The sequence below is a fragment of the Equus asinus genome, chromosome 20 (assembly GCF_041296235.1).
Source record: "Equus asinus isolate D_3611 breed Donkey chromosome 20, EquAss-T2T_v2, whole genome shotgun sequence".
NCBI classification, from domain to species: domain Eukaryota; kingdom Metazoa; phylum Chordata; class Mammalia; order Perissodactyla; family Equidae; genus Equus; species Equus asinus.
Window position 1 is genome coordinate 97,796,576 of NC_091809.1, and position 21,738 is coordinate 97,818,313.

The following is a 21,738-nucleotide window of genomic DNA, read 5'->3' on the forward strand; positions in this document are numbered from 1 at the left end:
TAAACTAACATTTTATGAATTTTATAGTGTACAAGGTGTTTTCACATAAATTTTCCCATTTAACCTTCACAATAATTCTCCAAAGGATTTCCTTAAAACAGGGTGAAGTAACTCACCCAAAGCCAACAGCAGCTGACTAGTAGAATTAGGTCTAAAATCCAAGTTCCCTATCTATAAATGAAATTCTCCCCTCTAGAAAGATAAGAATCTTAGAAAATAAAATAATTTCTATAGGCTTCTTAGCAGCAAAATTTTGGATTAAAGGTTTTGTTTTTTAAACCAGATTCCCTCTAATCTCATTTTGCATGGTCTAAGATAAAGATTGTTCTGCAATATCTGTATGCACAGCTCATACGCATAATGGGAGGCAGCCTAAAGATTATGCTGGAATGGGGCTGGGCAGGATAAGAGGAAACAATGGTTTGGGATTAAAATTTCCCTTTTGTTATTTTTGCAAAAGTTCCCTACACTGAGACAGGAGCTATCACTACTGCCATCTGCTGGTTGGAAAGAAAAACTGTCCATATGTTAACTTGCTGCTACTATTGTTGGGAAGTGGTGGTTTCTTAGGCTTTAATCAGAATCTCTAGGGTTGAACCCTGAAATTTGTATTCTGAACCAAATCTCCATGGATCTCATGCAGCCAGTTCATACATTGGGGAACCAGTATAAGACTGTGATAGATAAGAGGTAATATTTTTCCCTATGACTAAAAGTAAGGAAATTTAATTTGGCAAACGAGACAAATGACCAGCTGTAATCTCAGATTACTATTTACAGTTGAAGCTACTTAAAAAAACAAACAAAATCCCAATACACCAGCAGGTAAAACAATTTTATTTCACAGTTGTCTTTAAAACCACAAAGACACTATGTTCTTCATATAAAAACATTAGTACAGATAACTATACGTCCTAGAAAATGATTATATAGACCCTTTCAAAGAAAAATGCATCCCATTATGCGGTTTCATTGAAGTTGCTTGGAAAAAACTCACATCTGGACTGATTCCTAAAACATACCATTCCACCAGTCTGCATCTTTTGTTTCAAAGTATAGATTATTGTCATCACTACATGTTCCTGCATTCTTACAGATTTGATAATACACATATGGAGTGGTTTATCACTTAATGTTCCATTGGTTCATCAGCCTTTTCTGCAGGTTCATCAGCAGGTTGAGCAGGCTTAAGAGGGGAAGAAAAAAGAAAATATGTACAAAGAACACGTGACCAACATATACTTCTAATCACAAATGTTATGTTATAAAAAAATCTATGAGAAAAAGGGGTTAGGAGATATTCTGGACACTCAATTTTAGTTCATTGTCCTGTTAAAATTTCTGAAAAAAGGTTTTTTTGAATAGATATAATTTTACAGTTCTGAAAACCTAAGCATCACTGAACAATTCCAGCATTTTATCACACTTTGTCTTGCACAAGAATAAAGGCCTTCCTTTTATTACTACTACTAGCCTTAAAATACAATTGGCACATTTTAGACATTCTTTTCCTCTTTAGCACTAATAAACACAGCAAAAATACAATCAAACAAACCAGCTGCATGGCACTGCACTACAGTCTTCCCAACAGTACTGGGCCTTACCAAAATCAGTTTAAATAATGCAAATCTTGCTCCTCCAAATAGTATCAACAATATCCCTTTCAAGTTGGGAAAAAAATTCATGCTGTAGAAGAAATTTCTATACAGGACACTTTATTTTCAATTACACAGCTATCAAATAAACATCTTTACATAGCAAATGTGTATTCTAAACACCCAAATAAAAAGACCAGTATTTAGCCTAAGATTCACCAACATTTCTTGATCCTTTTCTCACTATTTGAAGAGCCAAGTTAGTTGCCAAAGCTGGTTCTCCAACAAACTTTCTCTGAGTCCCTACTCCTACAGAATCTTGGTTGGCCCTATGACTTGCTTCAACTAATAGAACGTGCAGGAGTGATGCTGTGCCAGTCTTGGGCCTCAGCCTTAAGAATGCCTGGCAGCTTTCACTTTTGAGCTTTTAAACTTTTGTAAGAGTTCTGCTACCGTGCTAGAGAGGCCCTGGTCAAGGAGAGGCCCTAAGACTACATGGACAGAGGTTCCAGCCTTCTAGCTGCCCCTCTAAGATACCTAGAAAGTGTGAGTAAAGACATGTGAGTAAAGCCATCTTGGACGTTCCAGCCCCACCTCCTCAACTGACTGCACCGTTTGAGAGACTCCAAGTGAGATCAGCAAAAGAACCATCCAGCTGAGCCCCAGTCAACCCAGAGAATTGTGGGAAATAGCAATAGATAACCAAATCATCAACCCTTTTTGTGTTTATGGAGATCACTGCTCCTTGAGCATTTTACTTTAGTAGGTTCTTAGTTTTCCTCCTGCCATTTGAATTACGATCCTATCTCAATAATACAGACAAAAATGGTAGGTTTACACGGTTGTGGAGGGAACAGCAGTTTACAACAGAACTAAAGCCTCTTGTGTTATGAGCAGTTACATACCTGTGTCTTTCTCTGTGGTCTTTCTTCAAGACCTTCCAGGAATGGAGACACATCATCATCATCATAAATTGTAAACTCCAAGTCTTTACCAACAATTCCAATGGAAACATTCTGAGGGGAAAAAGGTAAAAATAAAAAATCAAGAGAATTTAGGTTGGAAAATGCTTATGACAAAATGTTGGGTGAAAAAATCTGAATAAAAATTTATATAGCATGTGAATAAGACTCAAAAAATACTTAAGTGTAGAGAAAAGGTAAGAAAACTAGTACATCCTTATAATTTGTAGATTTAATATTCACTTTTGAGAATCTTGAGTAACCTCAAAGGTCTATGTCACCTAGAAATTTGCAACTTGGCTCATAATGGGAACGTGCTGCAGACCAGAGTGAGGAAGCAAACCACTTAGCTAGGAAGCAAGCTTAACTCCTAAGAGATAATCAAAGTTGTTTCTTGTCTAAGACACGATGGTTCTTGGCAAGGAAACAGAATAAATTTGGGGTTCTAAAGAGTTACATTTGATGGGGGCTTGGAACTATGCTCTACATGGAAAAATTAAAGAGCAATTCTTAAAATGTTCAACAAATGCTTACCAGTGCAAAATAACTCCTGTAAGATTAAAAGTTTAGTGAAAACTTGAGGCATAAGGATATACAGGCCATTCTGTATGATTCAATAAAAATATGAAATCAGAAAGCCAGATACCTGAACAAACTTTTCCAAATTATAAATGTCAAGTTAACTTTATACCTAAAATTTAAAACATAGTCATCTTGGAGTGATGGCATTATAGGTATTTTAATCAAATAAAAACAACATACTTTCCTAATTTTTTTAAAGAATATTTATTATTTTTATAACAGGAAAAATTGTTTAAAAAAGATTACGTAGGTAATAAGTCTTCACATATGTATTAAGTAATAATTATACAATCACTGTTATCAAAATGGATTTATAATATGCTGACTGATCTCACTTTAATGATCATGAAGCTCAAGGAGGCGCCGCAATAATTCCTGCATTGTATTACACAGGTCCCTAGATCATTCAATCTCCCCTTTTCCTCAACAACTCTTTGTAACATCCCCATTCTCCTTGCAGCTGAAAACCTTGCTCCTATTTCACCGAGAAAATAGAAGCTAATTAGAAGAGAAGATTTACAAGATCCCACAGTATCCACTCTTTCCTGTATCTATGTCCCTAGATTCTCTCCTTTCCTGTACGGTGAATGAACAGTCCAATTTCTTCCCTAAGGCCTGTCTTTCCACCTGTATACTGTTCAAGGACATCAGTCCAGCAGTTTTTCTCATATTTCTCCTACATAAATGATTCCTTTATACTAGATTATTTTCATAACCATGCAGCAAACATGCTATAATTTCTCTCATTTTAAGAGTTTTTTTAATTTTTCTTTTTTCTCCCAAAGCCCCCCGGTACATAGTTGTATACTTTTAGTTGTGGGTCCTTCTAGCCATGGCATGTGGGACGCCACCCCAGCATGGCCCAACGAGTGGCGTCACATCCGCGCCCAGGACCTGAACTGGCAAAACCCCAGGCTGCCGAAGCAGAGCACATGAACCCAACCACTCGGCCACAGGGCCGGTCCCTAATTTCTCCCCCTTCAAAAAACCAAAACAACAAAAAACTCTTTTTTCACTATGTTCTCTTTCAGTCACCACTCCATTTCTCTGGACCCACAACAGAAAATTTCCTCCAAAGAGCAGCTGCCAATCCCTCTTCTCCCAGTTTCTCCTGATTCCATTCCTATCAGGCCTTTGCCCCACCATTCCATTAAGATTGTCTGGTCAAGGCCCCAGTGACATACTTGCTAATCTAATGGTTAACTCTTAATCCACATCTTCCTTGATCTAAGAGAATTTTTCATTCCCTCCTCCTTGAAATAGTTTCTTCATTCGCTTTTAAGGATGCCTCACTTTCCGAGTTTTCCTCCTACCTCCCTGGCCATCTTTCTCAGTCCTTTTTGCTGATATCTACTCATCTCCCAATCTCTAAAGGTGCCCTTGGCCCAGTCCTCAAACCTCCTAACTATTTCATTCCTTTAGCAATCTCATCCAGTCCAGTCTCTAGAGCCATTTCTACAGAAAGACTCCAAAATCTGTAACTCTAGGCTAGACCATTCTCCACCAAACGCCAGGGGCTGCACATCTGATAACTGCTTACTCTTTATTGTTAAATGGACAAACAACAGGCACTTCAAATTTTCTACGTCCTAAACTAACTGCCTGATCTTCCTCCACAACCCCTACTCCAAAACCTGTCCCTCCAACTGTCTTATTCATCTCAGTAAATCATAAATCTCTCCCTTTCTTTATCAGGCCAAAACCCCTGAAGATATACTTCCCCCTTTTTTTTCTCGCACCCTCACAACCAATTTGCTATCAAATCTTTTTGGCTCTAATTTCAAAACATACCCAAAACTGAACCACTTCTCATCATCTCCACTTGTGTGACTCTGCTCCAGCCACCACAATCTCTCACCTGAATTACTGTACCAGCCTTAAAACTATTTCTACCCATGCCTACTACAATCTATTCTCAAAATGGCAACCAGAATGACTCCTTTAAAACCTAAATCAGGAGCTGGCCCCATGGCCGAGTGGTTAAGTTCATGCACTCCACTTCAGCAACCCAGGGTTTTACAGGTTCGGATCCTGGGTGCAGACATGGCACCACTCATCAGGTCATGCTGAGGTGGCGTCCCACATAGCACAACCAGAAGGACCTACAATTAGAATATACAACTATATACTGGGGGGCTTTGGGGAGAAGAAGAAGAAAAAAGACTGCCAACAGATTTAGCTCAGGTGTCAATCTTTACAAATAAATAAATAAAATGGTTAAAACCTAAATGAAATCATAGTTATTCCTCTGCTCAAAATCTAACAGCCCACTCAGAGTGAAATCCAAAGTACCTACCATAGTTTCTAGGACATGCACAATCTGGCCTCCATTACCTCTGACTTCATTCCTTCTCTTCCTCTTGATCATTGATTCCAACACTACTTCCTGGCCTCCTTGCTCTGAATACTAGGAACGTTCTGGACTCAGGGCCCTTGCATTTCTATACCCTGGAATAATCTTGCTCTAGACACCTGCATGCCTCACTCACTCACCTCCTTTAAGTCTTTTCCTCTTTCACTTTCTCAGCGAGGACATCCCTGATCATTCTGTTTTAAACTACACCCACCACACCTCCTTCCTACACCCAGTTGGTCATTCTTTCTCCTCTTAACCTATTTTATTTTTTCTACAGCATTTATCACCTTCTAATACACTATATAATTTACTTATGGATATATTGTCTACTTCTCCCCACTTGGATGTATGTTCCACGAAGGCGAAGATGTTTGCTGTGTTTACTATATTCTCAATGCCAATGCCTGCCCAGTCATAGGTGCTCAATATAAGTACATGTTAACTGAATTAACAACACAAAGATATTCCTATCTGCTGAAGAAATAAAGGATACTGTATATCAGACTTACTGGTTTTATTGCTTTTACCAAAAAGAAATGTTCAAAAATCACTTCAAAATCTGGTCACTTAGTAAACAGCTTACAGAAAACAATAAGCCAAGGCAATCATCTCCCAAATTGAAGAATTCTAAGTATACACTCCACTACTACATTTATGCAACAAGTGATTAAACTGAAATGCTAATATCTACAATTGGAAAAGGTGGTATTTACCTTTGTAGTTAGGTCCTGTTCTGCAGGAAGTGTCTCTCGTAAGGCACGCAGACCATGCTTAACCAATTCATCCAAATTGCCTAAGTGTAATAAATTAACAATTATTTCTTAATTTCATCTTTATGCTAGGCTTCTTTTATCTGTCAGGTCTAATAGTGTGAAATCATGGTTTTAGTCACATACTAAATACATCATAATAAAAATAGCCAAAAGTTTAATGTTTAGCTATATAATCTTTTTTTTTTTCTTGAGGAACGTTAGCCTTGAGCTAACATCTGTGCCAATCTTCTTCTATTTTGTCTGTGGGTCACTACCAGAGCATGGCTGATGAGTGGTGTAGGTCCGTGCCTGGGATCTGAACCCACGAACCCTGGGCTGCCAAAGCAGGGCATGCTGAACTCAACCACTATGCCAGGGGGCTGGTCCCCATACAATCTTTTAATAATAATCAAGAACATTGCTGGCTTCTATTTTATTTAATGAGAGGATACATGATTTTTATTACTAAATTTGACTTTTTCCTATGCTAAGTTAATCAAATACCTGATTCACAAATGATACAGCTCAAAGTTTTATAGAACGTATTCTGTGGAATGCTAGTTGCTGTTTTTGCCCTTTATAAAAGGAGTCTCCAACTCTTTCTGTATGGCCTGTATTACCATGTATCGAAACTAGACAAAGAAATTACAAGAAAATAAAACTATAGATCAATATCACTTATGAATAGACACAAAGAAAACCTCAACAAAATTCCAGGGACATTTATATGTTTATATAAACATTTATATATAATTTATATTATACACTATGACCAAGAGGGATTTATCCCAGGAATGTAATGCTGGTTTAACATTAAAAAGCCAATCAAGGGGCTGGCCCATTGGCATAGTGGTTAAGTTTATGTGCTGTGCTTTGGCCGCTCCAGGTTTGCCAGTTTGAATCTCAGGCATGAACCTACACGTGGCTCATCAAGCCATGCTGTGGTGGCATCCCACATACAAAATAGAGGAAGACTGGCACAGATGTTAGCTCAGGGATAATCTTCTTCAAGTAAAAAGAGAAAGATTAGCAACAGATGTTGGCTCAGGGCCAGTCTTCCTCACCAAAAAAATAAAATGGGAGAAGAAGAAAAAAAGTCAATCAACGCAATACACCACAATAGAATGAAGGGGAAAAAAAACCACACGATGACCTCAAAAGATGCATAAAAAGTATATGTTAAAATCTAAGACCCTTGCATAAGCAAAGCACTTGAAAACTTGCCCTATCATCACATCTTACATCTTCCTTTCCCACAGCTACATCAACTTCTTACTTGTTTATGGACTACTCAATGCAGAGAAGTCTGTTTGACTAAAAATAAGAACAGAATCATAAGAAATCGAACGCTGTAAACAAAACTTACAAGTGGTAGCTAGTACAGTGGTTCTCAACTCTGGCTGGGGCATACTTCAGACCAACTGAATCAAGAACCTTCAAGGTTGGGGACACATAATTGTATTCTGAAAAAGTTCTACTAGTGATTGAAACTACTGTGGTAGCCAGAAGGGGTAAAAACCAGTATGTGCGACAGAAATAACAAACACTTCATGGGCTTGATTTTTTTTAAAAAACTCTGTATGGCAGATAGTTTTCTTCAGATAGAATACTGTGTTTATTCACTATGTAAAGACTGGAGGGGGCAAAAAAATATATGTATCACTTACACTCCATAAACTCAGACATATGTCTTTCCAAGTAAGTACGAGCTGATTGAGAACGGGCTCCAATGGACATAGCTCTGCAGTCAAAATAGTTAGCAGATGGACAGGTCTGGAAAATGTGAGGGCCCATATCCTACAAAGAAAAAAAACCACACTACGTAATTCTTGACTTTGGTTGAGTTAAAAATTAGAAAATTTCTAGTCAGTTTTTAAAAATCATTAAAATATAACAATACTCTATGAACTTACATCATAACCAGCAATAAGCAGCCCAACACCGTATGGTCTCCGGCCGTACCGTTGCGTTGGTATCTGGGTCTCTTAAACCAGTTAAAGAGCCTGTTCTAACAAGCAATAAAGCAGTATCTTTATTTCAAATTAAACATTATTAACAGAGTTCTGGTTTCTTAATTGCTGCATAATCCACCACAGGAAGAAGAAAATAACATGGCAATATTTCTTGGCCTAGTATTAAAAAATGTTTGACTATTCACCAAACCCAAGAACGAGCACTAGCAAAATGATCCCCTTCCATGTAAAAAAACCTCATTTGTTTTGGATGTCAGGGTCAGGGATTTTGGGGGACATCTAGAACTACCAATAAAAAACTTTTAAATCTCTTCTAAAAATGATGCTTGGATAGTTTTCCTGAAATTGGGCTTATCTATGTCTGGAAAATATCAATTGCTTATAAGGGCTGATGAAAAAGTAACCCAATTCCTTATTTAGAACCTATTCTTCCATAGAAAAACTTCCCACACTCTTCTAAATTTTAAACAATCTGTTATTAAAAAGTGACTGATGTTAAAGTTTTCACAATCTTACCTATGTTAAGTATTATCATATTCCTAATAAGTAACATAGGGATTAAGTATCAAAACCCTTTAAAGTTCATGTCCACCAACGCTAACATAAAAAGGATACTGCTTCCAATTAGAGATACAAGACGAGACACAGGAAGAGGTCTGTCAAACACAAATCTGGAATCCAAACACTCCTGGCGCATAAAATTACTAAAAAAGAAACAAGAAAAATTAGTAATTGCAAATCACAGAGAGTTATTCCAATCTAAATAAAGTAGTTTGATTTCTTTTTGCTTTCTTCCAGACATTTACATGGATTACATCTGTATGAGGGAACCAGAAAGACAAGGCCACGAGGATGCATTTTTATACCAAACTCTGGGGCCACCGGAGGTTTTTAAAAAAAGTCTAAAATATTCTTTAGCTCTAGGTAATCTTTGTCTCAGAGCACTTTATAGACTAGAGAAGGCTGAGCAAAAGAAATAAAACTCTCTCTCTTCTCTTATCCTTCCCCTTAAGATATTAAGATATCTTAATCCTAGGTCTTGAACCAGCAAAAACATAACTACTTTGCTTTTTTCTTGAAAGCTGACTAAAATTCCTCCAATAGAGCAACTGCAAGACACAGAATCCACACTAAGACCCTGTGACGTGTTCCTGCCCATGTTACTTCTATCCGCAAGCAGCACTCCAGAGAGGTGTTGGTCACTGGACTGCTGAGTCTCGCTGTTACACCTGACAAGATTCGAGCAAAGAGAACACTGGAAAAGAGGGAATTCATGCCTAACTATTAAAGCCAAGAGGATAAATAAGAAATGGATATGCGCCTTTCTTTCCACGTTGCTTTCTCCAGTTTATGTGTATGTCACATCTGATGATCAACTGTTGACTGCAGGAACCAAGCTATTTATTTGTTCAGGAATTTTATTTAAGTCCGTTTCCTAAGGCTGTCTAAACTGCACTGCCCAGTATGGCAGGTACTAATCACGTGTGACTACTGAGCACTTAAAAAGTGGCTAGTCCGAACTGAGATGTACCATAAGCACAAAATACACATGAAATTTCAAAGACTTAGTACAAAAAACAATGTATAAAATATCTCATTAGTAAGGTTTTTATTTTGATTACATGTTGACATGGCAATATTTTAGATAGATTGGGTTACATAAAATGTTTGACAATGTAACATATTTTACATTTTTAAGAACAGACAGAAACAATAATGCTGCCACTATTCTGCTGACCTAAGAGAGCAGGGGGCTCACTGGATAACTTGAAACTCTTAACATTATTACTTTCTCTTCATGCTCATAGTCTTTCTTCCCTAATTAAATCACAGACTTAAGAGATTAGTTTTGGCAACTAGCTCCCACCTCCCAGCCACACAAGCACATATTACCTGAAAGGCACTGTGTTAAGTGCTCTACATGCTAGGCTATTCAACAATAACCCTGAAAAAGAAAATACTAAAAGAATTTGAGAGTTTAAGTAATTAGCCCAATCTCAGATACCAAGTGGTAAAAGTGGGAACTAAACTCAATCTATGTGATTTCAAAGCCCCAGTTCTTCATTTACACAATGCCTCTCAACCAGAAATAATCTCTATCTCCTCTCGCTTCTCATGGAAATCTGCCTGTTACTCTCCACTTTTTACCTTATGTTATAGATATATTACTAGATTTTGAGTTCCTAGAAGAGAAGATCTATGTCTGATTCATCTTTGTATACCTTGCAGTATCTAGTGTACTGAGCTCTACAAAAAGTAAACGTCTAAGAAATACTGGCATATCAAAGAAAGCAAGGGTAGTTTGGCTGATCCTAGGAACCAGACAAAAGTGTCAAGCTCTTCACAGGCATAACATTGTCTCAAACAATATACACTGAGTTAACGAGTATCACATTATTCAGTGACTTCTCAAAAGTATTAATATTAATACGGTTTATTCTATTAGCTAGTATGACAGGGATCAAGAAATGGAATACTTAGTAAGTGAGCCCAAATCCACTAAGGTATTCACAGTCTTTTTTTTTTTTTTTTGAGGAAGATTAGCCCTGAGCTAACTACTGCCAATCCTCCTCTTTTTGCTGAGGAAGACTGGCCCTGAGCTAACATCCATGTCCATCTTCCTCTATTGTATATGTGGGATGCCTACCACAGCATGGCTTTTTGCCAAGTGGTGCCATGTCCGCATCCAGGATCCGAACCCGCGAACCCTGGGCCACTGAGAAGCGGAACGTGTGAACTTAACTGCTGCGCCACGGGGCCAGCCCCCACAATCTTAACTCATAAACACTCTGGCAGATAATTTCCTAAAATATCTTATCTGGATCTTTTCTAGAAATGCAATCAATTATGAATCAAAGGGATGTTTCTTTTATTTTTCGTGATCATACTCACCATAGCAGTCTAGCATCAGCAGTAAGTCCCGCAATTGAGATACCAATATGGTTGTCAACATGGAGAATTTTTTTCTGATGAGCTGCAAGCTCTGACTGTGCTCTCTAAATAGAGACATCATGAAACATAAAAACAAGTTTACAATTTTATTATCTATACAGTGAACCTTATGTTTGATAGTTCTGTTTCCTAAAGGAGGCAGATATATTTATTGCTTTACTTACCTTCAATGCAACCAACACTGCATGAGTTTTTGATTTCAGACCGACTGTGGCCGAACCTTGTTTGACAGCTTCCATTGCATATTCAATTTGATGAATCCTGCCCTAAAGAGAAAAAAAATCACACATCTTAGAGTCATCTTATAATACGCTTCTATATATTTAAAATTAAAGTTCCTAAATCTCTGGTGAGCACAGTTACGATTTTTTTTAACTAGGAAACTTACTTTAATGATAAACTTAGGTTCCAGGAATGTCTAAAATTATTATATTCCATTGTCTCACAGCCTACAACGTCCTGAGTTTATAAACACATTGCAGCTACCAAAAGCCACTTCCCAGAAATAGTATAAAACAGTACTGTACCTGAGGGCTCCAAACAGTGACATCATTGTCATACTGGTTGCGAAACTGAAAGTAAAAGAAAAAAGACCTATTGATATAAGAACATTACAAATCCCAAATCTTGGCAAACTCTATCATTATAAAATGTTCTCCCATCTGCTTCCATTCAACATTAATGCAATGCTCTTACCACAACTTCACTGGAAGATTACTACTGTATTCAGCTGCAAGCCAATTCTACATTTACCATAAGCTAGTGAGGGAGGGGGACAGATCTAGATAGTACCTATCTTCCCAAGTTCCAATTTTACCACTGTCCATTGCCCTCCCTTTGGGTTCTTTCAATTACTACAGTTCATATGTGCCAACTGTCCTTTGCTTATGCCCTTCCCTTATACTGGGCCCTAAAAAATGGTCAAAAGCATTCTTTTTCCTTAAACTAGCCCAAATGCCTATCTCTTGAAGTCTTCTCCAGCTTTTCTCCCAAAATCCAACACATACTCTCACCAGTTCTTTATCTCCATGTCCCCTTCTACCTTATACCATGATTAGGGACATGTCTGATTTATGTCTGAACTCTCACTGCACTTAAAACAGTGCCTTGTACGTATAAAGATCCACATTGAATGAATAAACACAAGAATGTCCTCAGGAAGGTAGAGATGGACACAAATACTACAGGACAGACCCATTACTGCTTTAGTGGCGGTACTAAAACAGTACTTGGGAGACTGATCATGGGGGCTAGAAGGCTGAGTGCCGGAAAGGTAGACACAGGACAGGAAGCCGTGAGCCCTAGATTGTAACCCTGATTCCATTGCTTCTCTCAGCCTCGGTTTAGTCATCTGTAAAACCAGATGACTGGACAGCGACTGAAAAAGGCCTCTTTTGATCGAACTCTAGAGGAGAGAGATATCAGACGAAAGCACCAGGTAAACGGACGCGGTCCAGGAACCCAAACCCTGGGGTCAAGTCTGCACCTGGCAGTGCAGGGAAGCCTCTACTCCCCTCTCTCCCACACTGAGCACGAGGGGTCACTCTGGACCGCTGGGAATGTACTCCACTGAAGGAACGAACCCGGCTAGTAGACCAAGGACGTAGCGTCCGAGGCCCGGCGGAAAACGAAACAAGCCCGGGGAAAGGCCGCACCGACTACCGACCGCCCCTCTCCGGCCAGGCCGGAGATGCTGAATCACTGCCGAAACCCTCCCGCTGGCTGAGGTTCCCAGGCCCCGTGGCCTCGAGGCACTGTAAAGATGACAAGAGAGACGGCTGGCTATCCCCCAATCAGCCGACCTCTGCCCCCACCCTGCCTGGGCTCCGGACCCGACGCACCATGGTTCCGGCGCGGGCCTGACTGCCGCCTCCTGCAAAGCTGCGGATCAAGGAGCGCTGCCGACACTACCGCTCGGCGATCTACTGAGAAGTCTGCGGGGCTTTGACGGCGGCGGCGCAGGTCTGAGCAATCTACTTCAGAGATATCGATAGGCTTTCGCCGCTTCCCCGCCCTCAGAGCCCTCCGCAGGCTAGGCAGTGGGCGGGGCCTCGGAAGATGGAGGAACTGCGATTGGCTGGGAAACTTGGGCCGGGAGTGCTGGCGGGAGCTAAGAGCTGCGGAGCGGCCACCATCAAGTCGCCCTTTTGGATCCTCAGAGAAGTTACCCGTGTGTTGCAGATTCCCGCCAGTTTTTCTCTGGCTTGGCCGGATGCACCTGAAATCGCTCGAGACGACAGCTGCGACTCTGGATGATGGAGTGTGCCGTTCAACCTCTCATTCAGCGTCCACAGAGAATGGGATGTTGTGTGACTGTGAGAGGAACGAGACCGCTGGAAGAGCCACAAAAAAATGGTCCGTTTCTGTGTGTCAGCCATACTCTTCCTCGAGTATTTTTTTTTTGTGCACATGCTCTTCTTCCTACTTTGGAATCCTTTTCCCCACTCCCTGGAGAACTCATCTTTCAAGGCTTTGCTGTCATTGATCACTCTTTATCACAGTTATTGGTTTTCCTCCACCAGACTTTGAACTCTTTGAAGGCACTAATGTCTTTCTGTGCCCTCATAACCAAGCACGATGCCTGATACATTAGGCTACTAAGGAAAAAAATGGACATTTTCTTCCGAAACACGTATTTTCTCTTTTGAGAGCATCTTTTAGTAAGTCCCCAAATGAACTAGATTAGGACAAGTCTGCAAACAGCTGCCAACCTAACATCTACCTACTGCCAGTGACTTATTTTCTTTGTAAAGAAGAAAGGATGAGTACCTAGACTCAGGTAAGAGTTGAAAGGGTCCTTAAAGATCTAAGTTTTGCAGATGAAATGAGCCCCAGGTCCCTGAAGTGATTTGCTCAAGTTCCGAGCAATTTAGTATCACACTCTTTTGAAACCTTTTCATTTATATAGTTTGGACATTTTTTCATGTTAAACATTTTCCAGGTTAAATATGACTCCCTAGTAGTCTGCATTGTGAACATATCATGTTTTATTTACCAAAATCCCGATTGTTTAATATTTAGGTTACCCTTGATATATTTTTGTGTGTACATCTATACTCCTTTTCTTAGAATAAATTCCTAAAAATAGAATTGTAGGTTCAAAGGAAATAGATATTTCTAAGGCTTTTTTTTTTTTTTTTTTGCTGAGGAAGATTTCCCCCTGAACTAACATCTGTACCAATCTTCCTTTTTTTTTCTTTGGTGAGGAAGAGTCATCCTCATGTAACATCTGTTGCCAATCTTCCTCTTTTTTGGCTTGAGGAAGATTAGCCCTGAGCTTGTAGGAAGACTGGGTCAGCAAATGTAGCACTACTTCTTTAATTTAAAGGTCACTGGTAAGTTATGTCAGGCTTTTTTAGAATTACATAAAAATAAATCCAAATAAAAGCCAAGTTGAGTATTTTTTCCCATGGACGTGTAAATCTCATTGTGTTACTCTGTTTAGCTACTGTAATTGGTACGTTGAACAAATGAGTAGGGTGCAATTGCAAATAAAATTATTTTCCCACCAGATGTTAAAACACACCTGTGGAGCTAATTCTTCCCTGATCCTTGAATGAAATATGGCACAAATATCATGACTTCTGACATTCAAGTAAAAAAAGTTAGCTAGTCAATTCAACAGCCTCAGCTCAGTAATTGATAAGTCTAATATAATAATAAAAACTTTAGGGGTCAGCCTGTTGGCGTAGTGGTTAAGTTTGCGTGCTCCAGTTTGGCAGCTCACGGTTCACTGGTTAGGATCCTGGGCGTGGACCTACACACCGCTCATCAAGCCATGCTGTGGTGGCATCCCACATAGAGGAACTAGAAGGACTTACAGCTAGGATATACAACTATGTACTGGGGCTTTGGGGAGGAAAAAAAAAACTAGTGGCAAAGCCCCTGCCCTCCCCCAGCTTGACTCTGCTGCCATGGCAAAAGAGGAATAGTTGACTTCCTCTTGTGTCCTTGCTTAAAATTTCTCTCCTAGCGCCCCCTCCCACCATCCCTATCACCTAGGTTGCCTTACTTCTCCCAAGTTGAAATGGGAAAGGGCAAGAGAGTTCTTAACTTGGCTAGTATAGTTCTGTGATGAAAGGTCTCTGCTCTCTGAGCTTAGCAGGTGTTTACACTTGACCCTTGTTACTCTATGTATTCTCTGGAAACACCTCCATCCTCACCTTACCCCGATGAGCAAACACTGGCAATCTCTCACTTGCACTTGGGTAAACATATGTCATGTGGCCTTTAGCTCAGTGTCAGTTGCTAACATCTGCGGTATACACCTCCAGCTTCGTTCTCTGCAGGTCTCCTCATACTTCCACTTGACTGCCTTCAGTGGCCTGTATCTAATCCAAAGAAATACCCACAGAGGCTTTGCCTCACACCTCTGGGAGTATAGACTTTGGCCAAACCTAAAACTTATCTTTACAGTCAGTCAAAATTTCTTGCTGCCTAGATTTCACTAGAATGTTAGCTCCATGAAGGCAGGAGATTTTCCTTTATTTTGTTGACTGCTGTAGTCACCTGTGCCTAGAATAATGCCTGTACTTAATAAGTGCTATATAAGGATTGAATGAACGAGTTCCTCAGATATGAGCCAGATACTAATTCTCTGTGACCCCCCCCCGATCTGTCCCCCAGCTCTAGGGATCCTTTATCAAAGTTCCATTCAATGAAACCTCTCCCTAGGCATGAGGAGAGGAAAAAGCCATGTCAACATACACCACGCCAAAACCCCTCTCAAAATCTTCTAAACTTTCCATGTTTTCTGACTTAGAAGTGGGTAGACAGTTGAGTTGCAAAGCAGCCCCTCCCCTCCCTCTTCAATTTCTTCTTTTGGTGGTCTTCCACTTTACTGTGGAATGTGGGAATAGTTGGCGCTTTACTTTCTTTGAGCCTCAGCCAAAACAGAGACAGAAAGAGTCCCACTTTACCATCCTGCTACACACATAGAACAATTGCACTTACTTGTTTACATGTTGTCTTCATCTATTAAATCATAAGCTCCCGGAGGACAGGGACTGGTTTATATTTCCCTTCGTATGTATATTTAATGTGTCACACAAATTAGGTATTCAACAAAGCTTAGTTAATAGCAGTAGTAATAATAATTCCAAGTATATTGCCTAGTACCAAAGACTGAAGTCCAAAACTCTGTGTTTCTAGTATTCTTCTTGTAGAAATCTTTAAATTTGGAAATATTTATTGTGGAATTGTTTGCACTTTGATGTCACTGCACTAGACATTCTCCATTGCCCCTGCGGATCTACTTCACCCTTTATGGATTACAGCAGCAAGGTCCCTTCCTCCCTGGCTTCTGCTGAGCTCTAGCGGGAGATCAGAAGGCAACAGGAGAGAGATGAGTCGATTTATTACCCTCCCTCGCCACAGGTGGGCAGTGGTACTGCGTCATCCCTTGCTGTTGCCCTGACCGCATTCTGATTATACTCTCTTCAGTTACCCCTTTTAGTGTGTCGTCTCTTTCTTCTGGGACTCTGACAGATACAATAATATTTTTAATTTTTACAGAGTGCAGGAGGTACACAATACTTTTTTTTTAATGTGAGAAAAACCTAGTATCTTTTCTTGAACTTTAGTTTATACTATACTTCTAAGAACATTAATATCAATAGGTCTGAAATAGCTAGAAAATAGAACCTAAGATGACAATTTATACCCTTCCCTGTTTTCCACCTGCTCAAATATACAGGAAAAAAGTCTGCTTATAGTTGATCTTATAATTTTTTTCCAATTATAAAAGGAATACACGTTTATTGTAAATTTTTTCAAATGCAGACAATATGAAAAATAATCCCCTATCATCTACTAGGTAAAGAAAATCACTGTTAAAATTTTAGTGACTTTTTTCCCCCTACAATAATATCTTTCTAAAGAAGGGAGAAAAATTATCCTGAGAGTATATTTTCCAATATTTATAATATGTAATACATTGTGTGTGCATATGCGTATTGTGGGTATGACTCTCATTCTATAGAAAGGGATACTGCATTTCTTTGGATCAGCTTGGATCCACCCCTGGGCTCCCATCCTGCCATGCTGGTGGAAATTCAATCTCTATTAGTATTGAGCATTTCCTCTTCATCCAGGATTGTACAAAGTTTCTAGGCCTTAATTATTGTGGAAGTACCTAGAATTACTTCAAATTATTTGGTTGTCTATGCACATTATTTACTGGTAAGGGTCCATTTTGTGCCATCTTCCCTTCAGATCTGATGACTCTAATATTCCTTCACCACCCTTGGAACTCAAGAATCTGGAATTGAGTGAATCTGGCAGCCCCTGCACCCAGGTGCAGCTTTCCTCTTTGAGGTTTTGCCATCATCCTGGGCTCTGTCACAGAGAAAGACAGGAGTCTTAGCTGTTCACTCAACCTACAAGCTTCAGACTTCTAAATCTTGAGAAATCTTTCCTCCACCTCACCCTCAAAGGTATTTCTTTTTCTCCCCTTCTCATTTCAAAGGACAGGGAGAGCTTCTGCTGTCTCTAAGCAGCTTTTGCTTTTTGCCTTACAGAAATCTGAGGTCTGGATACCTGCTTGAATGGGGGGCAAGGGGCAGGGGGATGGGAGAACACAAGGAATTAATATCTCACCAAAATATCTAAACAAAATAAAGTATCAAATTATAAATACTTATTTTATGCCTTTTTGTTTAAGCATTATATCACAAACGTTTCTTCATGTCACATACTTTTAAATGTCTGCATAACAGCAAGGTATTCCATCATTTGAATGTATCGTTATTTAACTAAGATTTGATAGCCTTTAGGTAGCTCACTCTAAATCTAGCCTTGTCTGTATCCACTCCCACTTTATTATTATTATTATTATTATTATTTTTTTTTTACTAATTATTCAGAAGCTAAGTTTCTCTTTGGGTAATAGGTAAAGCTTGGAATAGAGCAAATTGGAATTAATAGACATAATTTGGAAGAATAACAATTTAGAGTTGTATTTAAAGTGTCTAATATAATTTCCCTCCTTCCGTATATGACCAGGAGAGAGAGCTTTACAAAAGCTATTGGCATACTTGAGTTGTTTAGAAATATTTTTTCCAGAAATTAAGCAATTATTACAGAATATCATCTAGACAGTTGAGTAACAATGACTATTACATGTCCATGGGAAAATTTCAACTTGGCTCTTATTTGAACTTATTTTTATTTAATTCTAAAAAATCTTGAAGTAACTAACCATGGCCTTTAAATTAGAGAAGTAGTGCTGCTCTTCTGGCCTTTTCTTTCTACAAAAGACCCTTATGATCAATTTTGCAACTACTACTTAAAGGAGCTGAAAGCCATTCAAATCCCATGAGACTAAATGCCTCTTCTGTTGGTTTACAAGAAGGGCTTGGATGTAAGAACCACTCTGAAGAGTTCAGCCAACCACCTTCAACTCATAGAACCACCGATATATGCATAGAAGGGAATAATGAAAAGGACAGGTTTGGGAGTCAGATATTTCTCATTCATTCACCAAATATTTGTTGATCACCTTACTATATGCCAAGCATTATTACTCTGATGCTGAGTATACCTCCGTAAACAAAACAGACAGAAATTCCTGAGAAGGGTGTTATGGGATGAAATAAGAGAGGAAATGGGATGGTGGTTGGAGATAGCATAGGGCCTTTAGGCTATAGTAAGGACTTCGACTCTGAGGGAAGTAGAAAGCTACTACAGAGTTTTGAACAGAGAAATGTCATGACTGACATTTTTAAAGGATTATCCTGACCCTTGTGTTGAGAAGAGATTCTAGGGGACCAAGCGTGTTAACAAGATCAAGCTATTACAGTAATCCAAGTGAGAGATGACAATGGCTTGAATCAGAGTTGTAGTGGTGAGGTGGTAGGAAGTAGTTGGAATCCAGATATATCTTGAAGGCGGAGCCAACGGTATTTTGCTAATGGATTGGATGTAGCAAGTAAGACAAAGAGAGGTTTCAAAATAACTAATGTTTTTGGCCTGACTAAATGGAAGAATGGAGTTGCAATGAACTGTGACAAAGGAGAGGTAGGAGGAGCAGGTTTGTGGGGAAAGATGATGAATATGGTTTTGTATATTTCAAGTTTGGGATGTCTATTAGATATCCTAATGGAAATATGGAGTCGTTAGTTGATATATGAGTTGGAGTTGAGTGAAGAGGTCCAGGCTGGAGATCCAAAATTGAGGGTCATCATCATAGAGAAGTTATTTAGAGCCATGGGGCTGGAGTGACGGTAGATAGAAAAGAGTTCCAAGAATTGAACACTGGGGCACGCCAATATTAAGACAGAACTGGGTTTGTATGTAACAATAGCTACTTATAAACTCTGAGACCTTCAATGACTTATTTCATCTCTCTGAACATTTGTTTTGTTGTTGTTGTTGCTTAAACCTGTAAAATAGAGATAATATTGGCAAGTCTTTCATGATTATTGTGCTGACTAAGTGAATTCCCCATTTAAAGTGCTTAGCACACTACCTGGCACATAGTAAATAATAAATCTTATCTACTATTATCATTACTTTTAAAACCAGCATTTTTCTTCCAAAATGTTGCTGGTTGCCTCAGTGATGATATACTCATATAATCAATACAGAGGTGATGCCTAGTATTTATCTAAATAGAAAGTAGCAAACTGGAAGTGTACAGTGAGCCACTCCCCCCCATATCTAATATGTTCAATAAGTTACACTTTTAGCCAAGAACCTTCTTTTTCAATTAGTTAGCTTTTGAAGTCCTCCTAAATATGTGATTTTGCTTTAATCTCTTTTGAAAATTTTTACTTATTTTCATTTAGCTGCCAAGATCTATGAAACAATAATAGAGACTCTCCTTTAAAGCTTTGGCATTCAGTTTGGCTGACTGCGACAAAAATAAAAAACGTGGTTGGTGAAGTTTGAAATAAGGACACCCTTCTTTAACACATTTGGATAATTATTTGTTATGGAAATAATTTCATCCTTTAGAAAAAGATGTCTTCCAGTTTTCAAAACAAACGACCTCTTATTGTTCTAGCCAAATAAAATGTATTCTGATTTCATTTTTATAGAAATCCACCATGAGATTATTTGAGAAACTGCTTTCTATATTAAAAACAGGCATTTATTCCTTTAATGGGCCAAAGCCAGCATTTTTTTAGTGTCAGAGTGGGTTCAGAATTGCTTTTCTTTTGGCCTGTTGCTGAGGTGGCAAGGGTAACCACTGAGAAACAAAAGAACAGAGATATTTTATATTTTATGATGGAAAGAGTATTCTTATAAATAAGGTGAAATTTTTCATTTGTTGTATTTCTTTTTCTTTCCTCGCGACAAGAAAGAAAAAAATTCAATCCCCAGTCTACCAGTAGGCTGATAATTCCCTGGATGTTGGTCATAATAAAAGTGAGCTGCCCTCTAAAACCAATGTTTTCTAGACCTAAGTCCAAAGATGAGTGTGCAGTTCCCTTCTCTGCTGCTAGGTGGCAATTAATGCCTTGGAGAGAAAAAACCCGCCCCCCCCCCCAGCCCAACCTTCCCCACCCAGAAAGATACGTGCATTTTCTCTTCCTTAAGGTAAGAATTCTCTTAAGGATAATGTTCTCTTTCCTGCTTTGTTTTGTCTGAGTGAATTTACATTCACCTTTTCCTTTAATTGTTAAGAATAACACATACAAATCTAACACAGACTGCTATAGCTGGGGAAGAAAAGATCGTATCTCTTAAAGAGGGTGGTTTCCAAGCAGAGTGTATGTTCATGAGTGATATAGAGTAGGAAGTTGCTATAATTTCCCTGCAGGTTTTTTTTTTTTTCAATTTTATTAAAGAAATTTCCTGTGAAAGGAATTACAACTGGCCCATGCTAACATTACGCCAAATGTAATATAATTAAATATAAAACAAAAATGGAGAAAGAAAATAATTTTAAACACCTAAAAGCAATTTCAATGTGGTGAAACTGCTTTTTCAAGTAAACTACAGGGAAGACAATTCAATACTTCTTTGTAAAAGTCACAGAGTGATACAATATAAAAAACAAACTTTTCTTTCAGACAACCTATTCAGATTTATCTATTCCTAGCAAAATTATTAAAAGACTACACATAGTTTCTATGTATTTATAAGTCTGGCAAATTTGTTCTATACCCTTTTTAAATTATGTTTGTGTACGTTGCTTTTTATGACCTTCCTTACCAAAAGAATATATGTAGTAGATATTTGTTTTATATAAAATTCAAAATATCAAATCCCTGTTCAAAGAAGACTCTCAGTTTGGGTCTTACACCGAAAGACTCTCCCCAGGCTGAACTTAATGAAGCCTAACACCAAAAGAAACGCTGTTTCTGGCATTCTAGGCCTTCCCTGCGTCCAGATGGCCTGTCTGTAGCCCAGCCAGAACCAAACCCTTCCTGCTGCCTTTTCGTGCTGGCCTTGGACAAGAGCCCCAGGCTACACCAGCTTCCATACCTCTTTAACTCTTCATTGTCCAGGATTTTTAAGAAGAGGTGGGACTTCCAATGTGAATTCGGTTGAAAGATTAAATCCAGTTTTAGGCTTGAAGTTTAGTTTATAAAATGTTTATCCGCATCACTTCCCCCGCCC

General features: G+C 38.9%; 1 protein-coding gene across 1 annotated transcript; it reads right to left on the minus strand.

Annotated features, from left to right (window-relative positions):
* Window positions 1-816: 816 nt before the first annotated feature.
* PSMA1 (proteasome 20S subunit alpha 1) lies at window positions 817-13,164 on the minus strand. The gene is made up of 10 exons (XM_014844120.3): window positions 13,014-13,164; window positions 11,700-11,744; window positions 11,337-11,438; window positions 11,113-11,216; window positions 8,836-8,924; window positions 8,161-8,231; window positions 7,915-8,044; window positions 6,209-6,288; window positions 2,501-2,611; window positions 817-1,186 (listed from the first exon to the last, which is right to left on the minus strand). Exons 1-10 carry the CDS (start codon window positions 13,014-13,016, stop codon window positions 1,130-1,132), a joined length of 792 nt encoding a protein of 263 aa, XP_014699606.1. The 5' UTR covers window positions 13,017-13,164; the 3' UTR covers window positions 817-1,129.
* Window positions 13,165-21,738: the final 8,574 nt, after the last annotated feature.